Source organism: Cotesia glomerata, linkage group LG3, assembly GCF_020080835.1.
Source record: "Cotesia glomerata isolate CgM1 linkage group LG3, MPM_Cglom_v2.3, whole genome shotgun sequence".
NCBI classification, from domain to species: Eukaryota; Metazoa; Arthropoda; class Insecta; order Hymenoptera; family Braconidae; genus Cotesia; species Cotesia glomerata.
The window spans coordinates 11015238-11037566 of NC_058160.1; the positions used below are offsets into that span (position 1 = coordinate 11015238).

At 31.7% G+C, this 22329-nt stretch overlaps 2 protein-coding genes and 1 long non-coding RNA gene across 15 annotated transcripts in view; 2 read left to right on the plus strand and 1 right to left on the minus strand.

Moving 5' to 3' along the window:
• Positions 1-1199: 1199 nt before the first annotated feature.
• LOC123261854 (protein abrupt-like) lies at positions 1200-19109 on the minus strand. 7 transcript variants are annotated; one of them, XM_044723714.1, is made up of 8 exons: positions 18539-19105; positions 14822-14992; positions 14329-14744; positions 11235-11468; positions 10855-11064; positions 10599-10764; positions 10368-10421; positions 1200-2438 (listed from the first exon to the last, which is right to left on the minus strand). In XM_044723714.1, the coding sequence occupies exons 3-8, from the start codon at positions 14533-14535 to the stop codon at positions 1498-1500; spliced, it is 1812 nt and encodes a 603-aa protein (XP_044579649.1). In that variant the 5' UTR covers positions 14536-14744; positions 14822-14992; positions 18539-19105; the 3' UTR covers positions 1200-1497. The 7 variants fall into 7 exon arrangements, with proteins under 7 accessions (XP_044579649.1, XP_044579648.1, XP_044579650.1 ...); XM_044723713.1 differs by having other exon boundaries at positions 18533-19105; XM_044723715.1 differs by having other exon boundaries at positions 18451-19105.
• A 456-nt stretch (positions 19110-19565) lies between these two features.
• On the plus strand, positions 19566-20959 carry LOC123261867. Of its 4 annotated transcripts, none has more exons than XR_006508787.1 (3): positions 19624-20224; positions 20401-20438; positions 20543-20959. It is a non-coding gene; the product is annotated as an uncharacterized LOC123261867 (long non-coding RNA). The 4 variants fall into 4 exon arrangements; XR_006508788.1 differs by having other exon boundaries at positions 19629-20120; XR_006508785.1 differs by having other exon boundaries at positions 19566-20224; positions 20401-20959.
• A 142-nt stretch (positions 20960-21101) lies between these two features.
• LOC123261849 (voltage-dependent L-type calcium channel subunit beta-2) overlaps positions 21102-22329 on the plus strand; it is a 30748-nt gene continuing 29520 nt past the window's right edge. For all 4 annotated transcript variants that reach the window (XM_044723703.1, XM_044723705.1, XM_044723704.1 and 1 more), the window contains exon 1: positions 21102-21959. In XM_044723703.1, coding sequence (XP_044579638.1) covers positions 21723-21959 — 237 coding nt within the window. In that variant the 5' untranslated portion in view covers positions 21102-21722. The remainder of the gene's footprint in view (positions 21960-22329) is intronic.

Here is a 22329-nt window from a genome sequence, read left to right on the forward strand (position 1 = left end):
TAAATGTAAATACGACCAGCTATTTTTTTTTTTTTTTATTTATCTACATACTTTAATATGATATATATATATATATATATATATATATATATATATATATATATATATATATATATGTATATATATATATATATATTTATCCTAATGATTTTGTTCTTTGTGACAAGCGTATCTAAACAAAATTCAATTAATTGTTTATTACCACCGTTAAATATAAAATATTTAATACCGTATTTCTTCACGGTCGCATGTTTAATATGGCAAGAATTATTCACGTTTGTCGCGGTTAAAAATAATAAATTGCGAGATTATTCAATCAATAAACATTAAAATATTAATTTAAACCAAAAATATTATTAATAAGTAATTTAAAAATTAAATAATAATAAATTTTTCTAAAAAACATTACTTTGAGCCGTAAAGAAAACAATTTTCGATTCAGATTATTAAAATAATTCAATTAACTTCTTAAAAAAAAATTATCATTATCTAAAAAATGAAACTATACATATTTATCAACAGTTAATATTACTTACTATTTAATTAAAACCAAGGCAAAGAAAATTAAAACTTAAGTACTTATTCTTTTTAAAGTACATTAATCTCGCATTCAATTATCAATAATATTATCATTATTATTATCAATAATAATATGTCATTTACGAACCCGGACGGCTTATTCAAAAAAACCCTATCCCATAAAAAAAAATTAACTGTATACGTAAGTCCGCAATTTAAAAACTGTAATACTTATATCTTGAAAGAAGAAATTCTTTTTAACATAGAATGGATTTAATAAAACTTTTGTTATAATAATTCTATAGTACCTATTGTTCTATTATCTGCACTGAGGTAGACGGATGGAATAGTTTTATCGTATTTAAAAATCAAAATACTTTTTTGTTGATATGAGCATAACCTTGTTATAATCTTTCGGAGATCATCTTTCCTTTTGAATTGCTGTCAATTAGTCAGAATTAATAATCTTAATAAAAGTTCAAAATTTTAAATAATATAATTTCAAGTTTTTATTACAAATTCTAGAAATAAAAATCAAATTAGAAAACTTTGTAAAATCTTTGAAACTAAAAATTTCAATAATTAAATTATAATTCTTTTAAAAATTTTAGTTTTAGAAAAAAAAAAAAAATAATTTTTTTTAGCTTAACAATTAAAAAAAAATATTTATTAAAAATTAAAAATATTATCTGACCAATTGACAGAAACTCTTCGTAACTTTAATAAAAAATAATCTTTTTAAAAATAAAAGAAATTGTATATGAATACAAACTTTTATACTCTGAGTAAGACAACTGCTGGCATAGCACTGACTCTAAAAACCATTAATTAATATTAGTAAAGATAAAAAAAGCAACAAAAGTCTATTAACTATGAGGTAGAGGATGGATCCTGTCGGTAGAGCCTTTTAGACTGGTAAAAGTACCTGGGTACTTCATAATCAAATAAAATAATCGATTGGTAGTTGAGTGAGTATAATTACTCGGCTTTGAGAGCTTCTGGTTCGTCATTATCACTGAACTCGTCGTCCTCGGCATGAGAAGACTCGGCCTCCTCATCATCGACAGTGCGGTCTCTGTCTTGGTGATCATTCCTGTCGTCCATGACGACACCAGGTCTGCCTTCATCACGGCCGATCATGGGATAGTCATCAGAGGCACCGCGTCCGAACCCGTCGATGGCTCCAGACATGGCCATCTTCGCGCGGACCGCTGCGGCGTTCATCGTGAAGGGGTTCAGACTGTTCTCCGCGAAATACTGCAAGTACGTGTCGAGGATCGACTGGTGGTGGTTGGGCGTGAGAGGTAGCCCTGCAGGGTGCAAAGGCGCGGTGTTGGGCTCGCGACTGTGAGCATGCATCAGGCCCTCGATCGCGGACTTGGCAGCTATCGCGGTGGCTGCTTTGCTCTGCTGGTTGATCTTGGTGATCACCGTGTTGTTGTTCGGAGTCGGCGAGCCGTACCTCAGGCTCAGCGGCAGGGTCAGGTCTTCCGGGTCATCGCCTCCGCAGACGGAGCTCCCAGCTTCTGACGGTGCCCCCCTGGGCAGCTCAAGACGCATATCACTTCGTCGTGGGCCAGTTGGACTTGCGCGGGCTCTCAGCTCCGCGGGACTTACTTTTACCCCGGCTTTGGCGAGCAGTCGCGAGGCCAGCTCAGGATCGAACGGGCTCGGCATTGGCAACACTGGCAGATCCTTGGTACTGATTCCGCGGTGCTGGCGTGACATGTGCGAATGCAGGGAGTTCCGGGACTTGGCGACAGTTCCGCACAACACACACCGGTAGCCTGGACACACGGTGTGCTTGTCCTCCAAGTGGGTCCTCAGCGTGTGGGCGGATCTGTATATTTTACCGCACTTCGGGCATGGTCGCGGATCTGTCGCTCGTACCCGCATCATGTCCAGACCACGTCTTGCAACTGAAAGATTTAGTTTTTGTTAAATTTTTGATGATTTTATTTAAATGGATAGTTATTAAATAAATCAGCGAATAAATAATTTTTTTAATTAAAATTTTCTCGCTGATGCATTCAATATTTTAATTATAAATGGCAATTAATGTTTTTGTCTATGGATAAAAAAAAATGATTATTAATATTGAAAAAATAATCTCTCACCAAACAATTCTCATCGAAAAGCATTAAATTAAACAATTGTATATATATTTTGTTTTTTATTTTAAAATTTTATACATTGTTGAATTGTTTTCATCTCTCATAACATTTTTTTGGAAAATAATTACCTATTTTTACATAATTTATCTTTTTTTTTAAAAGTAATAACACAATTATCAGTGACTGTAATTACAATCTACAAGCCTGTTCTTATTTTATTAATAATTATACATTGATAATTACAATTACAATTATTTCATTTTAAACTTTACTTCATATCTTTGTTCAATAAATTTTTTTTTTACTTTAATTGCAAAAATTTCGTAGAAAAATAACGCTGGATCTTTTTTTATTAGCTTTATTTTATTGTATTGAATGACTATTGTATTTGATCATGGTCATCTTGAAAAAATTAAAATTAAAATAAAAAATTCTATTGCATTGGATGCTTTTTAACATCAATTAGCGTGTACGCTCAATTGTCTTTAATAAAAAATAATAATTATCAAGTTCAAACTTAAATTATACATTCCAGTGTAATTTTTTTTTTTAAATATAAAATAAATGGTTACTTAAATACTGCGCGTTACAATTATGTACAAAAAAATAACTCAAAAATGCAAATAAAAAAAAACTTAAAAATGTTCACTCGGTATAAAAGTTATCCTGCACAAAAAATACCTCGGAATTATTAGTTATTTACATAATAATAATAATAATAATAATAATAATAATAATAATAATAATAATAATTAATAATTTAAAATAATAGGTGTGCGTTTATCAACAATAAGTCATAATATATATTATTAATTATTATTAAATTAATAATATTAACAACAGTATACTGTAAAAAATTGAAGGCAACTTTTACCTAAAATTTTACATTATTAATTTGGTGTAAACAAACGGTGTAGACTTTTAAATTCAGTCTGAATATAAAAACTGCTTAGATAAAAAAAATAACTTGATTTTAGAAAATAAATCTTAATTTTTTAATTCAAAAAATCTCTCTTATCAAATTAATTTTTTTTTCATTCAAAAAAACCTATTTTACAGAAACTTAACCCTTTAGAGTCAGAGGATCTTGAAACGTCTACACGTGAGAGTAGTGGGGAGAGCGCAAATCCGTAGTAAGACCCAAGAGTGGGGTTTCAAGGTCAGACTCTAAAGGGTTAAAATAAAAAAAAAAATGACTTCTTACAACTTCTCAAATCTTGGGCATAAATTTTCATTTAGACATTCTTAAAATAAAAATTTTAAAAAGCCGGTTGGATGGGAAAAATTTTTTACAGCCGGTAAAAAGAGAAAATTAGACATAAGTCCACCTAAGTGTCTTTATTTTGTCCCACTGTTCGGCGTGTTTAACCCTCATGTGATTTCTAACACTATTGGGGTGGGAAAAAGTCTTGGCGCAGGAGACGACCGGACAGGTGGGCGAGTCTCTGGGGTAATGATGGTCGAGATGGGCTCGCATGTCCGCGATATCATAGTAAGACCGGACGCAGAGCGGGCACTGGATGAGATTGCGTCGATGATGCTGGGGCTGAGAGCGTTTGAGCGGCGGCCTCTGGTACTGGGGGTTCGGGACCCTCGTCAGCTGGTGTTGTCGTGCAGTAGAAGAAATTGAAGAGCAAGTTACCATTTGTTTAGGCTCGTCATCCTCCTCGTCTTCCTCCTTCTCGTCCTCGGAGTCTCCCGCTGGGTAGACCGGGTCCTCATAGTCTTCCTCGACATCGATCTCCTCGACCTTGATTACCCGTAACATCCTATCATCGTGGTGGTGGTGAGCAGTAGAGGAGGCTGCTGCTGATGTAGAAGTTAAGACACCTCCACCAACTCTTCTTCCTCCACCACCACCCCCACCTGGTCCTGGTGGTCCATCTTTACGTCTTTGTCTGTTATCTGCAACCACCACCACACCAATGTTACCACCAGCTGTCGTCCATTTTCTTCTCATCTTTTTATTTATTTATTTATTATTAATTTAAGTAATGCATAAGGGAGGCCATGCGATCTCGGTACCTTACAGTAGGCCTAGACGAGGAATTTCTTTGTTTTTGTTTTTTTTTTTTTTTTTTTTTTTTTTTTATAAATGATAAGAGTCGAGTCAATGATTTCGGTTTTGATTTTAGTTTGGTTTTCGGTCAGAATATCCCAGACAAAAACATCTATCGATAATTATCACTAAAAACTTCATTTATTTTTATTATTTTATTTTGTTCTTGATATTAAAAATTAATTAATTGATTTAAATTCAGGAAGAAAATACTTTTTTTGTATAAATTATTAATCAAAATTATATTTTTAATAATTTATACAGAATTTCTTTTTCTAAAAAAAATTAATAACATATAGACTGATAGAAAAAATTTACTTGATTTAAAATAATAAAATTTTAAACTAAAATATTAGAAATATTTCTTTTTAATTAAAAACAATAAATTTATCTAAAATTTCTTCTCTTAAATAAAATAAATTATATAAAAATTTTATCACATGATAATAATATTTTTGTTGAGGATATTCTTAACTTAAACCCATAATTCTTCAATGAATTAATTTGATTTTATAATAATCTTTAGCTTTATCTTTATCATACTCGTTATTATTATAAATATTAATATTATTATTATCGTTATTATTATTATGACAATTATTATTATTAATAATGAGAATCGAGTCTCATGACCCCGACTGCTGCTGGGGATTATTAACAGTAGGTCGCTGATGAATCCCGTGAGCTTGCAACTGATGATTGATCAGGTAGTGCTTGGTTTTGCAGCGTTTCCCGCAAACGGAGCACTGCGGCCAGGTTTCGGGAGGCGGCCAGTTAGAGTGGACGTTTTTAACGTGCTGGCGAAGGTTGCTGGGCGAGGAGTAACTTCTACCGCAATAACGACACAGGGGTTTACTGTCATCGTGCCGGAGGGCAGAGTACAGACGGGCCAAATTTTCCACCGCTTGAGAAGATGATGTCTCGTGATCGGTGACGGCGACTCCCATCATTGCGACATCCTCCCTCATTGGCATCACCGATCCTACAACCAGGATGTGCCCGTCAATTTTATACCCTTTATTTTAGCCTCTAAGCTAGTTCCTAGTTTTTAAGCTACAACACTACTCTCGTACTCTCAGGGCATGCCCGGTTGTAGGATTTCCTTCTTATTATTTATTTTCCTTTCTTTTTTTATTTTTTTATTTTTTACATAGTTACTTTTTTGTCTTTGTTTTTGTTAAGTACATCGATCGAGCTTTCACTTTACGCTTTTTTTTTTTTTTTTTTTGGTTAAACTCTTGCAAGTTTAGTTCAGGGAAAAAATAAAAAACGGGAAGAAGGATAAAATCTAACTATGTGTGTGGAGGCTGGTATTGATCCATTCTATTCTACAGTGTAAAAAAATTTCGGTCCACAGTGTGCCTTGGTTTACACACATGTTTAATTTATTGTGAAGAAAATTTGACACTCGTGAAAAATTACTTGTAAAAGAAGAAATAATTATTTATATATACTTAAGTCTGAAATTTAAATTTTAATTAAATGTTAAAATTTAAGAGATTTTATTTTTATGATAATGAAAATAAATTATTTAATTAGATTTTTATTGTGAAATTAAACAATTAAAAATTTATTACTAATAAATAAAATTCTGTTGAAATTTAAGATTTTTTAAAACTCCAAAAATCGTAACACATGAAAATATAATAAATATTTAAATAAAAATAAATAAAATCTCAAAAAAAGCAGATTGCAATCAGAATTAAATTGCATGAAAGCAATCAAAGTAATTTACTATTGTGTCTATAAAAAGAGCAATAATTTAAAAGTAGTAGGCGAAATAATAACAACTGTCTGGACAGTATCAGAGATTTACAGTGTTCAGACTATGGAGTAGAACAAAGCCAGAATTGCGGGCGTTATTTATGAAGGAGATCGATCGTATTAGGTTGTACAGAGTGCTCTGTACAGAGTAATATAAAAACTAATGGATTTACTTATAGGCGGTATTGGTAATTAAATTGTAATGTAAAAATAAAAATAAAAATAGAGATAAAAGTATCGGTTAAAAAGTGAATATAAGCTGTAGTTTGTTATTAGAGAGCAGAGTGGAGCAGCCAGGCATTGAACCACACCCTAGATGACCAGGACACGGAATAATGGGGAGGAAAAAATGTATTACGACGCATTGGTAAGAGCTGGGTGTGCCACTTGTAGTGTACTTGGTGTATCTACACGTACACGGCGAAACGCCAGACAACCAGACAAGGTGGAGGTGGCAAACCAAATGAAAGGGGAGAATGAGAAACGAAAGGGATGGCTTAATGTATAAGGGACCTTCGAGAGGGTAGATCAATGCGAAACATGTCCGCGAAATTGCTTGAGGATCGATCGATACCAGAACCCTCCGGGGATACTATACTACTCTTCTCTTTTCTTCGCTATATATGTTATGTACCCTTTTCTATACTTCCTCAAGCTTTATTTGTGTCTATTTGTTCCCAGCTTTGCCAAGTGATTCTCCAGATTCTATATTCCTAAGCTTTTTTATTCTACTCCATAAATAATATATGTTTCTTCAATAAAGTTTAAATTAATCGCTTCATTTATTAATTTATTTAATTTAAAAGAAGAAATAACAATATTGTTAGATCTTTATTTCTTCTTTTTAATTATAAAAAATTTAAATAAAATTTTTTTTCAGACTCTCTGTAATTTTTCATGAGTGTTAAATTTTAATGCAAAATTTACATAATTTTAAATTTTCTTCTCTATTTTTGACAATGCAGTTATGGAAAAAAAGTTATCTTCATCTGCAGTAAATTTAAATAATTTTCGAAAAAAAAAAATTGTAAAGGCTCACGCATAATTATTTAATAACTTTTTGCTGAGCTAAGTACAATAAAAAGTGACAGAAAAAAATTATCCGAAGCATTTTTGAAGTGCAGAAAAGACGTCATCTGGAAGCTGACAATTCTAGCGGAAGGTTATACTATATAGAATAATCTTTTATGTCTGGTCACGTCTTTAATATTGCTCTGGCACTGTATACGGCTTAAGAAGTTTTCTTCTTTACTATATATTTATATATACTAGTTTCATTTTTCTACCTAGTGACATTAAATAGTGGCAGAGCCTATTTGCACCCCAGGGTTCTCCCAAAAAGGGGACGAGACCTTAATCAATCTTGTGGGTAAATTTTCTACGCTGCACTCGCTTAATTTTAAACGCTACAACTGTACGCTGATCAATCATCAAAATAAATACTCTGATTTAGAGTAAATAATAACAATAATAATAATTTTAATAATAAAAATAAAAATAATAAGTGGTTAAAATTTAAAAATAAAAATAAAAATAAAAACAAAGAATTGATCGAAACAGCAAACGTATAAACGAATCACAACCGCTATAAGCCTTATCACGATTCTATTTCAAAGTGATAGATGGTCCTAATCTAGAACTCCCTCCTCAATACGAATCTCCAAAGTCACGTTTCCCTTTTATTGACAAATCTAACCTAAGGGTAAATAGGGACCCTGGTACGCATCCCATAACTTTTAAAGACCACGCATCCACATATCCATATCTACATAAATATATCCCACAGAATAACAACAGCAGTAACCAAAATAGTGGTCATATTTGTAATAAAATTTTCCCAACAAAAATATTCACCAAAATAAAATAAAAATAAATACACACACTCGCTTACACATAAAAGAAGAAATAAAAAAAAGGCCAGGAGGTATAAACGTCCATGCTATTACGTCGAAATAAAATTAAGTTTCGGGCTAGAGATAGCTCGAGATTCGGCCAGTGAAATTGGATAAGCCACCAAGGGTTTGTTTGGCTTGGGGATCACTAACAAAAAACTACTGAAGAAAAAAAAAACTCTCAATATATAAAAACAAAAAAAGAAAGTTACTTCGATCCATGTCCATTAACAGCTATCAATTTTTTCTTCACAATATATATTTATATATTTATGTATCTTAAATATTAGTTAGACTAATGTAAGATAAATTTATCAAAAAATTATCCTTAACTCTAACTATACATGGAAGAAAATAATTTCTTAATAAAAAAATACTAATAAAAATAAGACAAGCCTATTATTAAATAAAAAGTCTACTGGAAGATTTTAAAAATACTTTAAAAAATAATTTGTTCTGTCTTTCATTTAAAATGTTAATTATTTTTTTATAATATTATTATTATTTTGTTCAGCCATTCTCATTGCCGTACTGCTGATGCGGTGAATGAATCTGCGCACTTGATGAATTCAGCAAAGAATTAAGCGCTTGCGTACCATCCGGGCCTTGATACACCGGATATCTATTTCTCTTCCTTATTCCGTGCATCGACAATAAATGTATTTGTAAATATTGCTTGGTTTTAAATTGTTTTTGGCATACGTGGCATGATATATAAGCCGTTTGTACAGTATGAACATTAACAATGTGTTGTTTAAGATTTGAGTTGTTAGAGTAAATTTTTCCGCACTCTGGGCACTTTGGTTTGCCCTGCAGGTCACTCGAATTATTCGAGGACATCAATTGATGTTGCTGCTGATGTTGGTGCTGCTGTTGCTGTTGTTGCTGATAAGATAAGTCAGATGTTGATAAATACTTGGATGTTGATGTAGTTATTTGGAGACTCTGGAGGTTGTTTTGTAGTTTGTGTTGGATTATCGATAGCTCTGAGTCGAGACTGATGTTATTCATGGGATTCGTCGGTTGCTGACCAGAAGACAATTGTTGTTGCTGTTGCTGTTGCTGTTGCTGCTGTTGGTGCTGCTGCTGCTGTTTATCGTTGTAGCGAATCTGGCGAAGCTGAACCCCGCTGTCACTGTCCAAGGATGTCCTTTGGTTTCGTCTAGTCCGTGATATTGCGAGACCACCAGCACCACAAGTGACGGTACCAGTTGCGGGTCCAGCGCCAGCGCCACCAAGAGGAATCCAGGATGACGAGCCTCTACTCGAGTCCATACAGTCTTCTCTCGAGGGCTGCCAACGCCCTGGAACCACCAGGCAATTTTCAGTCCTTCTGGTCACCCCTTTCAATGATTCCTTATACACTATTTTTCCCTTCCCATTTTTTATCAATGCTTTAGATTTTATTTTTAGATTTTTATTTATATATACAACCCTTCGACCACTTTAGCAACACCTTTTATTACTTTTTAATTTTATTTAATATACTTTGATTATTTTTTTTTTTTTTTTTTTTTTTTTTTAAATATTTTTATCTTCCAAGACGGTCGAGCCAATTCCGAAGCTGTCTCACTAATAATTTTATTTCCTGATACTTATCTTCCTTGTGGCACTCTTTATTTATATATAATAATAAATTTACAATGTAATAGTCTGATTGATATATTTTTTTTTCTCATTATCTTTCTTTAGTAAAAAAATTTTGAGCACGACTCTCGATTTACTCACCACATTAATAATTACTTATTTATTTTTATTAAACTTTAATATGATTGTGATATAATGGATGACAGTGAGAGGAATGGAATTGATGAGAGGTACGAGAGTTACATGCATACGTAAAAGAAATCGAATTTACGTTATTTACTTTCTGAGTTAATAATAATTAAAATCTTTAGGGAATACTTTTAAGGACTGCGGATTAATTATAATCGTACATCTTGCCTGGACTTTGATAGTTTATCATTGTTATTTAGTATTAATAATTATTATTATTTATTATTTTAAAGTGAGACTTACCGTAATTTGGATCCTGATTCGCAGCGTGTATTCCGGAAGGTCCAGGCATTAATCCTGTAATAAATGTAAATAATAAATATTAAAATGTGTATATAGATATAGATAATACATACATACATTTATGAATAGGTGGAGCATTTTAGAATGGGAATGGAGTTAAATAAGTGGTTATTATTATTAATGATTAGTCATATGATATATGTACATATATTTAAGAGTGTGATAAATTACCTTGAAGTCCCAAAAGCGCCGCGGGGAATGTGCCACGATGATGTTCCAGAGAGTCATTGAGAATGTCATTGGGTTCGGCCTTGACTGAATTGAGAATACTGTCGTTATTCGACATTTCTTCGTCATTATCAGACGCGGAATTTGAATCTTCGCCAGTTGATTGAGCCTAAATCCATTAAAAACAAATTTATTACCAATGTTTACAACATCGATACCATAATAAAATATATTTTAGATTATTTTATATATATTATACCTTAATATCATTATTCGGTGTGTGTATCGTAGGTCCGCCTTCAAGAGCCTGTCCTAAAAGCGATTCCTGGAGATCAGCAGCGGCGCCTTTCAGCTGCTCGAGGTGATTTCCCACTGGAGGTGAATAACTTTTGGACCTTTTTTCTGGTGGTGGACTTAGACCGCTGTCACTTGGATCACCTCGGTCATGCCACGTGTTCCTCGACGTCACCTAGACAGACAATATCAATAATTATAAATATTTATTTTTACAAATCAACAAAAGTTATTAACTGAGGATTAAAGTTTAAAGTTTAATTTTAATTATAGTATATATTTTTTAGCTTTAATAATAAAGACCGTATGAAAATGAATGATGAAGCATAAAATATATATAACTACCGGTGATTCCGTGTGATCTCGCGTCTCAGATCCAGATGGAATTTTAGCTCCTGCGGTGCCGCTCTTAACGTCCGCAAGTCCTCTTACTTGAAGCATCTGAGCGGTTTTGAGAAAGGCCGCTAGTTGTTCCTGACCTACGTGGACTTCTCCGTGATACATGAACCTTAACAATGACTCCATGTCTGACGACGCAACGTCCCTGAGAATAACTATTGGATGCTGACATGGATTTGCCTGAAAAATAAATTTATTCATCAGTAATTGTTAAATTATTTAAGTTAAAATTTTTATTGTAGAAATTTTTAAATTCTGGGGGAAATATTAAACATACAAAAAAAAAGTAAAGTAATGTTTTTTTATAGAAAATTTAATTTCCTACAAAAAAGATTTCTTGTGAATTTTTTGCTATCTCTCATCTTTCAAACACATTTTCAATTTTAATTTTGAATATCATAAATATTAAATGTAATTTTTACAGTATTGTTAATAATAATAATAATTTAAATGTTGTAATTATGCGTGAATGTACTTTTAAAAATTTTATTTTCAAGTCAGCTCACTAGTAATGTGATTGCACGTTTACTCTTAACTTAACACGTCGTGTAATTGCAAATACGTGTAGGTATATATGTTGCGAAGGCGTTTAGTCTGCATTGTAATGAGAAAAAAAATTTTTAAAAGTGCTTTTACACTTCTCAGTACTAAGTACATACATCTTATAAATAATTAAATGAAAAAGGTATATATTATTAACGAAAATAAACTAAGTATTATGAAGCACCCCAACTAAAGTGTAAATAAAACACGACTACATGGTTTCTAATCCGGTTATAAGACCAGACAATTTCAACCGTTACTTCTTTTTTTGTCAATCTGGATTTATTTATGCATTTTTAATTAAATAAAATAAAATAAAAATTAACGCACGTAATTCTTATTTATTATCAAGTTAAATAACATTTTTTTAGCAAAGCTTATTTTAATCGGAGCCGGAGTAAATAAAATTCATGAATGAACTTGATATATAATAATAAATGTATATTTGACTAATGTAAATATGAAACTTGCTAAGAGTACTCTTCTCTTATATACTTTAATCTTTAATATGTATATTTATATATGTGTATATTATATAGACGGTGTCGCGGGAATGTGCGACGACGAGCAACAACGCACTTCCGTTGATAAAAATACGCACAGCATAATGTGTGACTTGGTAAGTCAGTACACGCGCCAACACCATCATTCACTGACATTCCATACAAATGTACAATATATACATTTATTTACATATATATGTTTATTATTAAAAATGAATAAGTAAAATATAAATATCATTCTATTTTTTTCTACTTAATATTACATTTATTATTTATTATTGTTATTTATTTATGAGTTTACTTATAAAATATTTACCGCATAATATTATACTTTATCTAAAAGTTTTAATTATTATTTCTTCTTTACAGTAATTTATATTATCAAGTATGAATGTGTAGGTACATACTTTAATTATAAATTTTGAACTTTAAAGTTAATTTCATTACATTGAAAATTCAATTTAAATTCACCGAGAAAAATATATTTAATGCATGACATTAAACTTTACGATCTAATGTTTTTAATTATCATTTATATTCCCCGATATCATTATTATTATTTATTTAAATAGAATTAAATATGTAAATTAAATATTTAAATTTTAATATATTTTATATTGAAGTTAATTCTTAAAATAAAATACTAATTACAGTCGACGCTCTCTGTATTGGACCTCTCTGTATTTGACCGCTCTCTGTATTTGACCACATTCTTCCTCTGTATTTGACGATTTTACACAGCTCTTATGGACAAGGACGAGTCAAATACAGAGAATGGTCCTGTACGGGTGAGTCAAATACAGAGAGCGTTGACTGTAAATAATTCTAACAAAAGAAATTATTTCAACGGTTTCATTTAAATAACTTTTTTATTAATCTCAACTGTCGTCGAGTATTTGATTTTTTTTTTTCGCGTCGAGATCGGATAGTAGTTGAATATATTCTTGAATTACATCGTAACATATATAGTAACAGTGCCGTGTAGATGAGATTGAATTTTAAAAAAAATTCACGTGTAAGTATATATGTATTTATATATATATATATATATATATATATATATATATATATATATATATATATATATATATATATATATATATATATTACGCATACAATTTAAAAAATAATGTTATACGGTCCCTTTTTTATATTTCCCTTCACTATCGCACTTACACACTCAAATATTTACACTTATATTAATGCTCATGTATTTATACATTTTTTTTTATAAATCGTTATTCTTACTATCCATTAATATGCGTCTCATATATTTATTCACACTAATAGTGTATGGCGTAAAGAGGGAATGAAGAAAAAAAAATAACATAAAAATATATATGTATAAAAAAAAAAAAAAAAAAAAAAATAATGGTTTATTTTTAGGCGGAGATCATACTGAGGAAAATTTAAAAGCGCGTGCATTACTAACACACGCCACTCTCCATTATCTTGGATTAATTTACCACGCATTTAGTTATGATGGTTATAAATATTGTTTTTTATTTTTACCATTAAATTTGAAATAGAAGCTAATGTTTTTCTAACCCATACATATTAAACATAGTTTAATGTCGTTATATATATATATATCATGAAATTATTATTAATTCAACTTGACGAGTATGTTGTTCATTAATAAAAAATTGCAGACAGTATAACTAGTAAAAATAAAAATAATTATTATTTTTAATGATGTAGTCATTTTTTTTTTAATTATAAATTAAAAAGTGTACTTGACACGTAAATTAAAAATTCATACCGAGCACGTGCATTGATTATTTTTTAATTCACGTGCCAACGATTTTCGACTAAAGATAATTATATTTATATTTCATTTCAAAGCACCGAGTAATTAATTTAAATTAATGGCAAGAGTAGAAGCAAAGTATATCTATATATATAAAGAGTTATTAATTATAATTATGATTATGTATGTAATTATAATATTTTAATGGGGTATAAATAATTAGTGGTTGAATAAAAATACGAACCTTTAAAAGTCTTCGGAAGTAGGGGCTGCAAGCAGACAATACAACTTTGTGTGCAGTGAAACTGTTACTATCGCAGGCGAGTGTAACGTCAACAAAGTCCTCTTCATCACGTAAATGCCGAAATGAGCTGAGTATGCTCGAATGGAAATCATTCCATCTGAGCGAGTACTGTTGCTCGCTGTTTGAGGACGACGAAGAGGCCGCCATGGCGTCCACCCCCTCGGGACCCACGGCCGAGGGTACCAAAGGTGCTATTGTAAGCGCAGTGGCACCTCACTTCAACTACAAATACCACTTTTTTTCTTATTTATTTTATTTTATTTTGGTATATACTTTTTTTTACTCAGTATACTTTTTTATTCTGTATATTTTTTCTGCTCTTCACTCTAATCACTTTCTACGCGTTTAAACACTTGCTGAAAAAAATTAAAAAAATGAAATCAATGATGTAAATTAAAAAATAACAATATTAATAATAAATAAAAATATTTACCTGAATTTTTCAACAAAAATTTCATATCTAAGTCTTGTAAAAAATGTCTTTTGCCCAGTTTTTTAATTGGTTAAATAAATTTAAAAAATAATAATTTTATAACTCAAAACATAAATTGTTCTTCAGTCTTGATAAAAATATTCCGCCGCCGCCTGAGATCTTTGTCTTTTACTGAAACAAAAAATAAAAAATTATTATTAGTTTTTTTTTTTTTCTAAATAATTATTATCTAAAGAACCTTAAGAAGATTAAAATTAAAATTATTTTAAAGCGCCTGGTAAATACAAACAGAAGAATGTAAAAAAAAAATACTTATATTACGGGTCCACGGGGGCCCGAAATTCCATGAAATTTTTTTTTGTGTACTTTATTTTTTTAAAGTAAAGATGAAATACTGAAAAATGTTGTGCCTGCAAGATGGTGTAGCACATATTGCGCTTTAGCTCGTAAAACGAATGGTCCTTTTTACTCATACTTGTATACTTATAATGCTGTACATCTGTACGGTATATCTATGTATTTATTCTTGCTGTGCTTTATCTTTCTCATCTACTCATTCACTCAGTTATATTACTTAGTCACTCAATCTACGGTCCTTCGTCCCTTACATTACTTAAATTTCGTCCCTAATTTCCTGCCTGACATAAAGAATGCTCGGTTTATACCACGTACCTACTCTCTTTGCGAAGGGAGTTAAAAAGCCGCCATTGCATTACGTTTTTTATTTCATTTCTAAATATTTACCCTGGGTTGAAAAAAAAAAAAATTATTCTATCTTTTAATTATTTAGCTTACTCTTGAAACTTTTTTTTTTTCATCCCACTAATTATTATAAAATTTATTTTACTCTGAAAAATAAAAAGATATATCATCGAATAGAGTTTGAGCCGCAATATGATTTGATAAGAAAATATTACCGGATTAGAGTACTGTTATTTATTTAATATCACGTTATCGATTTCATATTTTCGGTATCGACTAAAAGTAATAAATAAATAAATAACAATAAAAAAGTACAATCAGAGTATGTATTAACAATGAATTACATGACAAAAAGACATTCGCGCTGAGTATATTGTATTAGAAACATACAAACGTTTAAATTTCAGACGAATTTATCGATCAAATAACGAACCAGTAAAATAAAACCTACGAGAAAAGAAGAATAGAACAGAATGGCGTAATATAAGTCTAGTAAACTTTTAAATCGGATTTTATTATTAACCTTTTTATTTTTTTTGTTATCCAACGTCCATTAAAAAATAATTAATTAAATTTTTCTGACATTTTATAATAGTTTTTAAATAAAATCTCATTATTTATAAATTAAAATACGGACATTGATTATACGTTATCAAAAAAATTCATAACGGGAAGTATGAGTAGATAGACGAAAAAAAACGAATATGTGATTGAAATATTTCCACGGTTTTATACAATTAAGATAACAATATGTTTGAATTAAATTATTATCAATTTAATAATATATAAAATTCTTTTTATTTTTTTTTAACATTTTGTTTTATCAAACCGTGGAAATCTATTGGTGGAAAAAATTACAAATCAAATTTACTCACGATTGATTTATTGATATGCGTGATAAAACGTTGGATAACAATTATTTTAGAACGTAATATGTAATAATAGCAATAACAATTATTGTTATTGTTATTATTATCAATAATAATTGATTAATTAGTTATTATTATTAAATAAAAAAAAAAAATTGTTGAGTGACAAATAAGAGCAACACCCGCTTGTACTCAGAGCAAGTAACAGGAAAGCAGAGAAGAAGCAGTACGTACAGTAGTTAAAGAGTTATATCATACACAATAGAATGTTACAGAAGAGACGAGAAGTGGCGTGCGTGTTTTATTTCACCGAAGAAGAAGCAGAGCAGTAGCAGCCACCAGCAATGTAACAAATATATGTATATAAATAAATATAATAATAGTAGGAAGAGTATTGTTGTATTGAAGACTGGCATGAGTATGAGTATGAGATTACTAATGTAGTGTAGCACGTGCGCACGTGAGTAGCCAGATCTTATATATATATGTATACAAAAAGGTTTGGTTGCGTTGTTTGGCTTGCCCGCGCCGGATTTATTGATCACACACGTCACACGCGATATGACGAATAGGGTATACATTCTACAGTTGAACGAATTTGCTGTCGTTAACAAAAAATGCCGAGCCCTTTCTTCCTTAAAACTTGCACTAAAATTTAATTTACCTAAAATATATTTAAAATATAATTAATATAAAAAATAATTACGGTAATAAAAAAAAATTAGTCTCTATTATTCTATTTACTTTAAAATAAGTGATAATTATATTTAATTGGTAGATTAATTCTAAGAAGAATTGATTCGCGGAAAAAATTAGCTGGAAATTAAAAACTAACCTGATTGTCGTTGTTAAATATAGAATTATTTATATTTATATTTATATTGTTAAGTTGTTTTGTATTTTCTTATTTATTCCGTTCCTACGCACTGATTTACATTGAGTGTATTAGCGGTTGTATGTCGAATGCCTATGTAATATAACATAGCCGGTATTTATGGATGTGTAAATGTATGTTGGTAAAATGTATAGAGTTGTAGAGTGTTATAGGTCGGACTGGCAGTGAACAAGTTTGCGTCCAAGGTCGTGTGTGTCCAGTATTATATCCACCGAACGAAAAAGGAAAGAATGAAAAATAGAAGAGTACAAGCGGCAACAGCAGCAGCTACAGAAGCACCAGAATCACCAGTACGTAACAACATCCAAACTTAATAATAATATTAAACGAAATAAATTTTAGATTTTAAATTAGTACATATCGGCCGCCGCATCACTGTCTGCAGCTGTAATTGCGTTATATACGTACATTAATAATAAATAAATTTATTAATACCATACCCACTATTAGTTGATACCACCAATTATTATTTTAATCATCATTGTTCGTATACTATGATGATAATAATATTAATTAGATCACGACTCAAAAGTAATTAACAAAAAATTCATTTCTCCAGACAAGGACATTGCAATTAACGTTTACTATCTTCTCGATGAAACAATTAACTTTAACGAACACTCGGCCTTGCGATTAAACTTAATTAGCATTCAATCAACTCATTAATATAACTAAAAATAAAAAACACGTTAATTATTATTTTTTTAATATTAATGTGTTAATTATTAATAGTGAAGAAATAATAAAAAAACATTACCAAAATGTTTTAAAATCCACTTTTTAACATTTGCTCGATACCATTCATACAGTGCATTCATACAATTGCTTGGTAAAAATACAAATTGCAATCATCTCCTTGGAAAAATAATAATCAAAACAAATCACAGCACAATTCACAGCTTTTCAATACTAAGAAAAATAAAATTTAAGTTTACAAGTATAAGCAAAAAGTCACGGGATTTACACGAAAATTAATAAAAAAATAATCTAGTAAATTATTTAAAAATTCACACTTGCACAGTCGAGCTAAGAAACCGGTACACAGCCACTAATAAATAAATAAATTAAAATATATATTCTTAATTTAATTGAAGAAATAATTTAAAAAATGACAGTTACCAAAATCAAAAAAATTTTTTTTTTTAATTTCAAGTTAGGACTACCTAGTACAAAGATTCACAGCCATAATTTAATGAGTATGATGCTCAATATATATATTATAACAAATATATAAAGAGAACGTACACGAACCTGATTGCGGGGCGGCGCACCGAATTATGGGATGGTATGCGCTTTCGACCGTTCGGCGGCTTCAGCTTCGCTCCCTTCTTCTGTAGTCTCGTTGCCCCCTCTTGATACGTACTACACATATACTCTTCACTCTTCAATACTGCTCGGTACAACTACTCCCCTCTCTTTACCACCCCGCTGGTACACACCGTAGACATCCCCTCTTCGTACTCGCAACTTCTTGCTCTTACTCTTCTATATGTATATTATTATATATTGTACTCGCGCTGATACTCACACAAAAGCACCAGCGCAAAAGACCAACTACTATAAGACTTTACTTCTTTCTTCTCTCGCTCTCACTTCTCTAAAACTAAATGTATGTGTTTGCTGCTGGATGCTCTTTATCTTGCTCTAGCCGTTTCGGCTAGGCTTTGGATTATTTTTTCCCCTTTACATCCTCAACATCCAGTACTTCCTTCTCTTACCTCACTCTTTTGCTTTGCTCTCACATATTCACTTTTACTTTCGGCTTTTATCACACATACGCATTTCCATTACAACGCGCTTCATTAATTTATTATTTCTTCTTATGATACTAAAAACAAAAAAAAATTTTTGTTCTATAAAAACAATTAAAATAAACAAAAAAAAATTTAATATACATAATCTAATAATTATTATGTAATTTAATTATTGTCACTTAATTAATACTTATTTTAATAAATAAAATTACCTTTAATGTTTTTTTTTAATTTCCAATTTCTTAATTTTGAATTTCCCGCCAAAAACTAAAATTTCTTCTTTTTTTTTTTTTATTCTGTGCTGAAATATTGATTAAATATTAATCATTACAATTATCATTACATATATTTTCATATTATATTTTGATGTACTCACATTTATTTACAAACTTCTAGAATTTTCACTTCCAGAAAAAGCGCAATTAAAAAATTAAAAAAAAAATAACTTAATTTATAAGAAAAAAGGGTTGTACACAATAATAATAATAATAATAATAATAATAATAATAATAATAATGTAACGGCGTATATAAATTTGTCGTGGTGCATACTCGCATGCGCTAGCCTCAGGATCGATAGACGCGACCACCGGGTCCGCGTATTACATGTATGACGTCACACGGGCCTGACAGCTAGCGAAAAGCCGCGATTATTAACGGAGTGTGCCGAGGGAAACCGAGGGTACGCGAACCGGGTGAAACCATCCCCATACGAGCCTTCTTCCATATCATCCACTATCATAATCGGGGAAAAATAACGTTAACGCAAACGCAAACAACCACGACGACATCCTATTCAATGTACTTGTTTTAACGTCACTCATAAACAATTCGTAATCTAAATAACTGCATTATTATTAATATTAACATTAGTAGTAACAATAATAACAACAATAAAAATAAAACTAACAATTGTTTATTTCAATAAATATATTTTTTTACGTAGGTAAGGATTTGTCAAAACACGATCAACATTACCGGCTGTGTAATTTCAATTCGCAAGATAATGATAAAGTAAATTCTGTTATTTTTTTTTTTTATTTCAAGTGACAAGTGTGTACTCGGCTTACAACAATCCAAGTAATTATTATTCATAATAAATAATAACTTAATTTTAAAGATAAATTATAAATTAAAATATAAGAAAACAAAATGGCGGGATATCGTGTTGATAATTATTAACGGTGAAGATAATATATTATTTTTTCTCTAAATTATAATAATTGTTATTGTTGTTATTATTATTACTGATTTAACGGTTAATTAAATATAATTAAATGTACGTGATACGTATATATTAATTATAATGGTAATAATTAATAATGAATAATAATAATAATAATAATAATAATAAAATTAGATCCGCGAGATAATATTAAAAACTCAAGGTGAACAGTGGTGAGTTGATGCATAAAATATAAAATAATAATTATTAATAATAATGACTAACTAGGACAATAAATAAATAAATGAATATTAACTATATTATAATAAATTATTAGGTAAATAAATGTCGAGTGTTAAAAAATAGTGATATCGTCGCATTGCCCTGCAGTAGCTGTTGGCGCAGCTGAGCCAGAGCACACAACTTAGACATCCTATGTCGTACATACACACCTACATCTATATACATTGATACATTGATACCAACAACCAGTAGGGCTCTATATATATTGAGGACAACATATACAAGTAAAGGCACGAGGTGAAGTGGGTGGTGTTGAGCTAACACGACCCACAGCCCTACATTTGAGGACAACTAGTGCAAGCTAACCTTACAATATTATAACGTCTCTGCGCACGATTACATTGCTTACATACATTTTTATACATCAGTCAATTGTGGCAGTATCCGCTGTGTCCTGCTTTTTTTATGAAAACAAGTGTCACAAGTGAGTTTTGTATCCTGAATTGTCGTCATCACCGCAATAGTACTTGAGGTGTTTTAGCAGATGACAGTTTGAAGAAGCTGATGTTGGTGAGTTATTGTCATGAAAAATAAAGAACAATTATTAAACTTAATAAATAAATAAATAATAAAAGTGTTTGAAAAACTAAGTGGTGACGCGTAGACGGGAAGAAGAACGTCCCCGCGTGAGCGGTGGCGTGAGAAGTGCTGGAGGTGGACCAGGAGGACGACGAGGTGTCGTGGTGTTTGCAGAATCACCTGTCAGCTCTTTAGCAGGTGTTCAAAGAGGTTATGGTCCATCAGAGGAGGGAGTGCTCAGGGTAAGATTATCATCGTCGGGATCAAGACACGGTAACTATCGCTGTGATGTATTGGACTCACCCTCGTCATCACGATCAAACGAGTTCATCGATATACCATATTCATCAGATCGGGTGGGTGTCGTCAGTGTTGGTGTCGGAAGAACGTCGATTGTGAACAGAGGGTTGCCGGGTGTGGTGCCTTCAGCCCGCGGCCTGGCCGGGAGTCCGGGTGACGACGAGGTCAGTGGAGGATGGAGTGACCTACGTCGTCATCCCCCGGAACGACTAAGACACGGAGCTGGCGGCGGTAGTAGTTTTGGTACCGAACGGCTGCTTCTCGACTCCGACGACGAGGAAGAGGAAGAGGAAGACGAGGAACTCCTCGACGAGTACCAGGAAGACCACGCGGAGAAAGAAAAATTCCACCCGGGGGAGCACCTGGAAGTGGAGGCGGAGGAGAAGCAGCCGGCAATGTCTAGGCAGTCCAACCGGACCACTGAACGGGACTTTAGAGAACGCGATTTTCGGGAACAACGTGGCGATATAAGGGATCGCGGCGCCGCTTCTGCCCCATCTGGAGACCACAGACCGCTGATTGACGAGCACCTGCCCAGGAGACAACACAGAGACAGAGATCGCGACGCTGATTACGATTATGAGCACAGTGCTACCGCTGCTACTGCGTCTTCCACTCATACCAATAATCCGGTGAGTTTTTACCATCACTATCATCATCATCATCATCTTCTTAATTTATATTTATTTATTTATATTAGACATTTGTATATATTTTAATTTAATTTAATTTAATTTTGTTTAATTGGAGGGCTAGTTTTTGCTAATGCAAGAGTTTGCGGCTTGATATACGTCCAACGGTTTAGATTGAGAAGAAAAAGACCTGGTTTGTGTAGTGTAGAATGTAGGTCAGTGTATAAGCTTGATGGAGCATTGGAGGTGTGCGCCTGCTCTGCTGGCTGGTTGCTCCTATCCACCAGAGCAGTGGAGCAAAGGGACAGGATTGGTTCTTCGTCTGTTCGTCGACGGAAGAACGGCCAGCGGGTTTCCTCTCTCGCACGTG

What these genes read in the sequence shown, in the direction of transcription:
- LOC123261854 (XM_044723714.1), bottom strand. Translation starts at nt 14,535, where the DNA reads ATGGCGGCCTCTTCGTCGTCCTCAAACAGCGAGCAACAGTACTCGCTC. An exon ending in GAGATCACACGGAATCACCG is followed by an intron (nt 11,065 to 11,234) that starts GTAGTTATATAT and finishes TTGTCTGTCTAG; the next exon opens with GTGACGTCGAGGAACACGTG. An exon ending in CACCGAATAATGATATTAAG is followed by an intron (nt 10,765 to 10,854) that starts GTATAATATATA and finishes TAATGGATTTAG; the next exon opens with GCTCAATCAACTGGCGAAGA.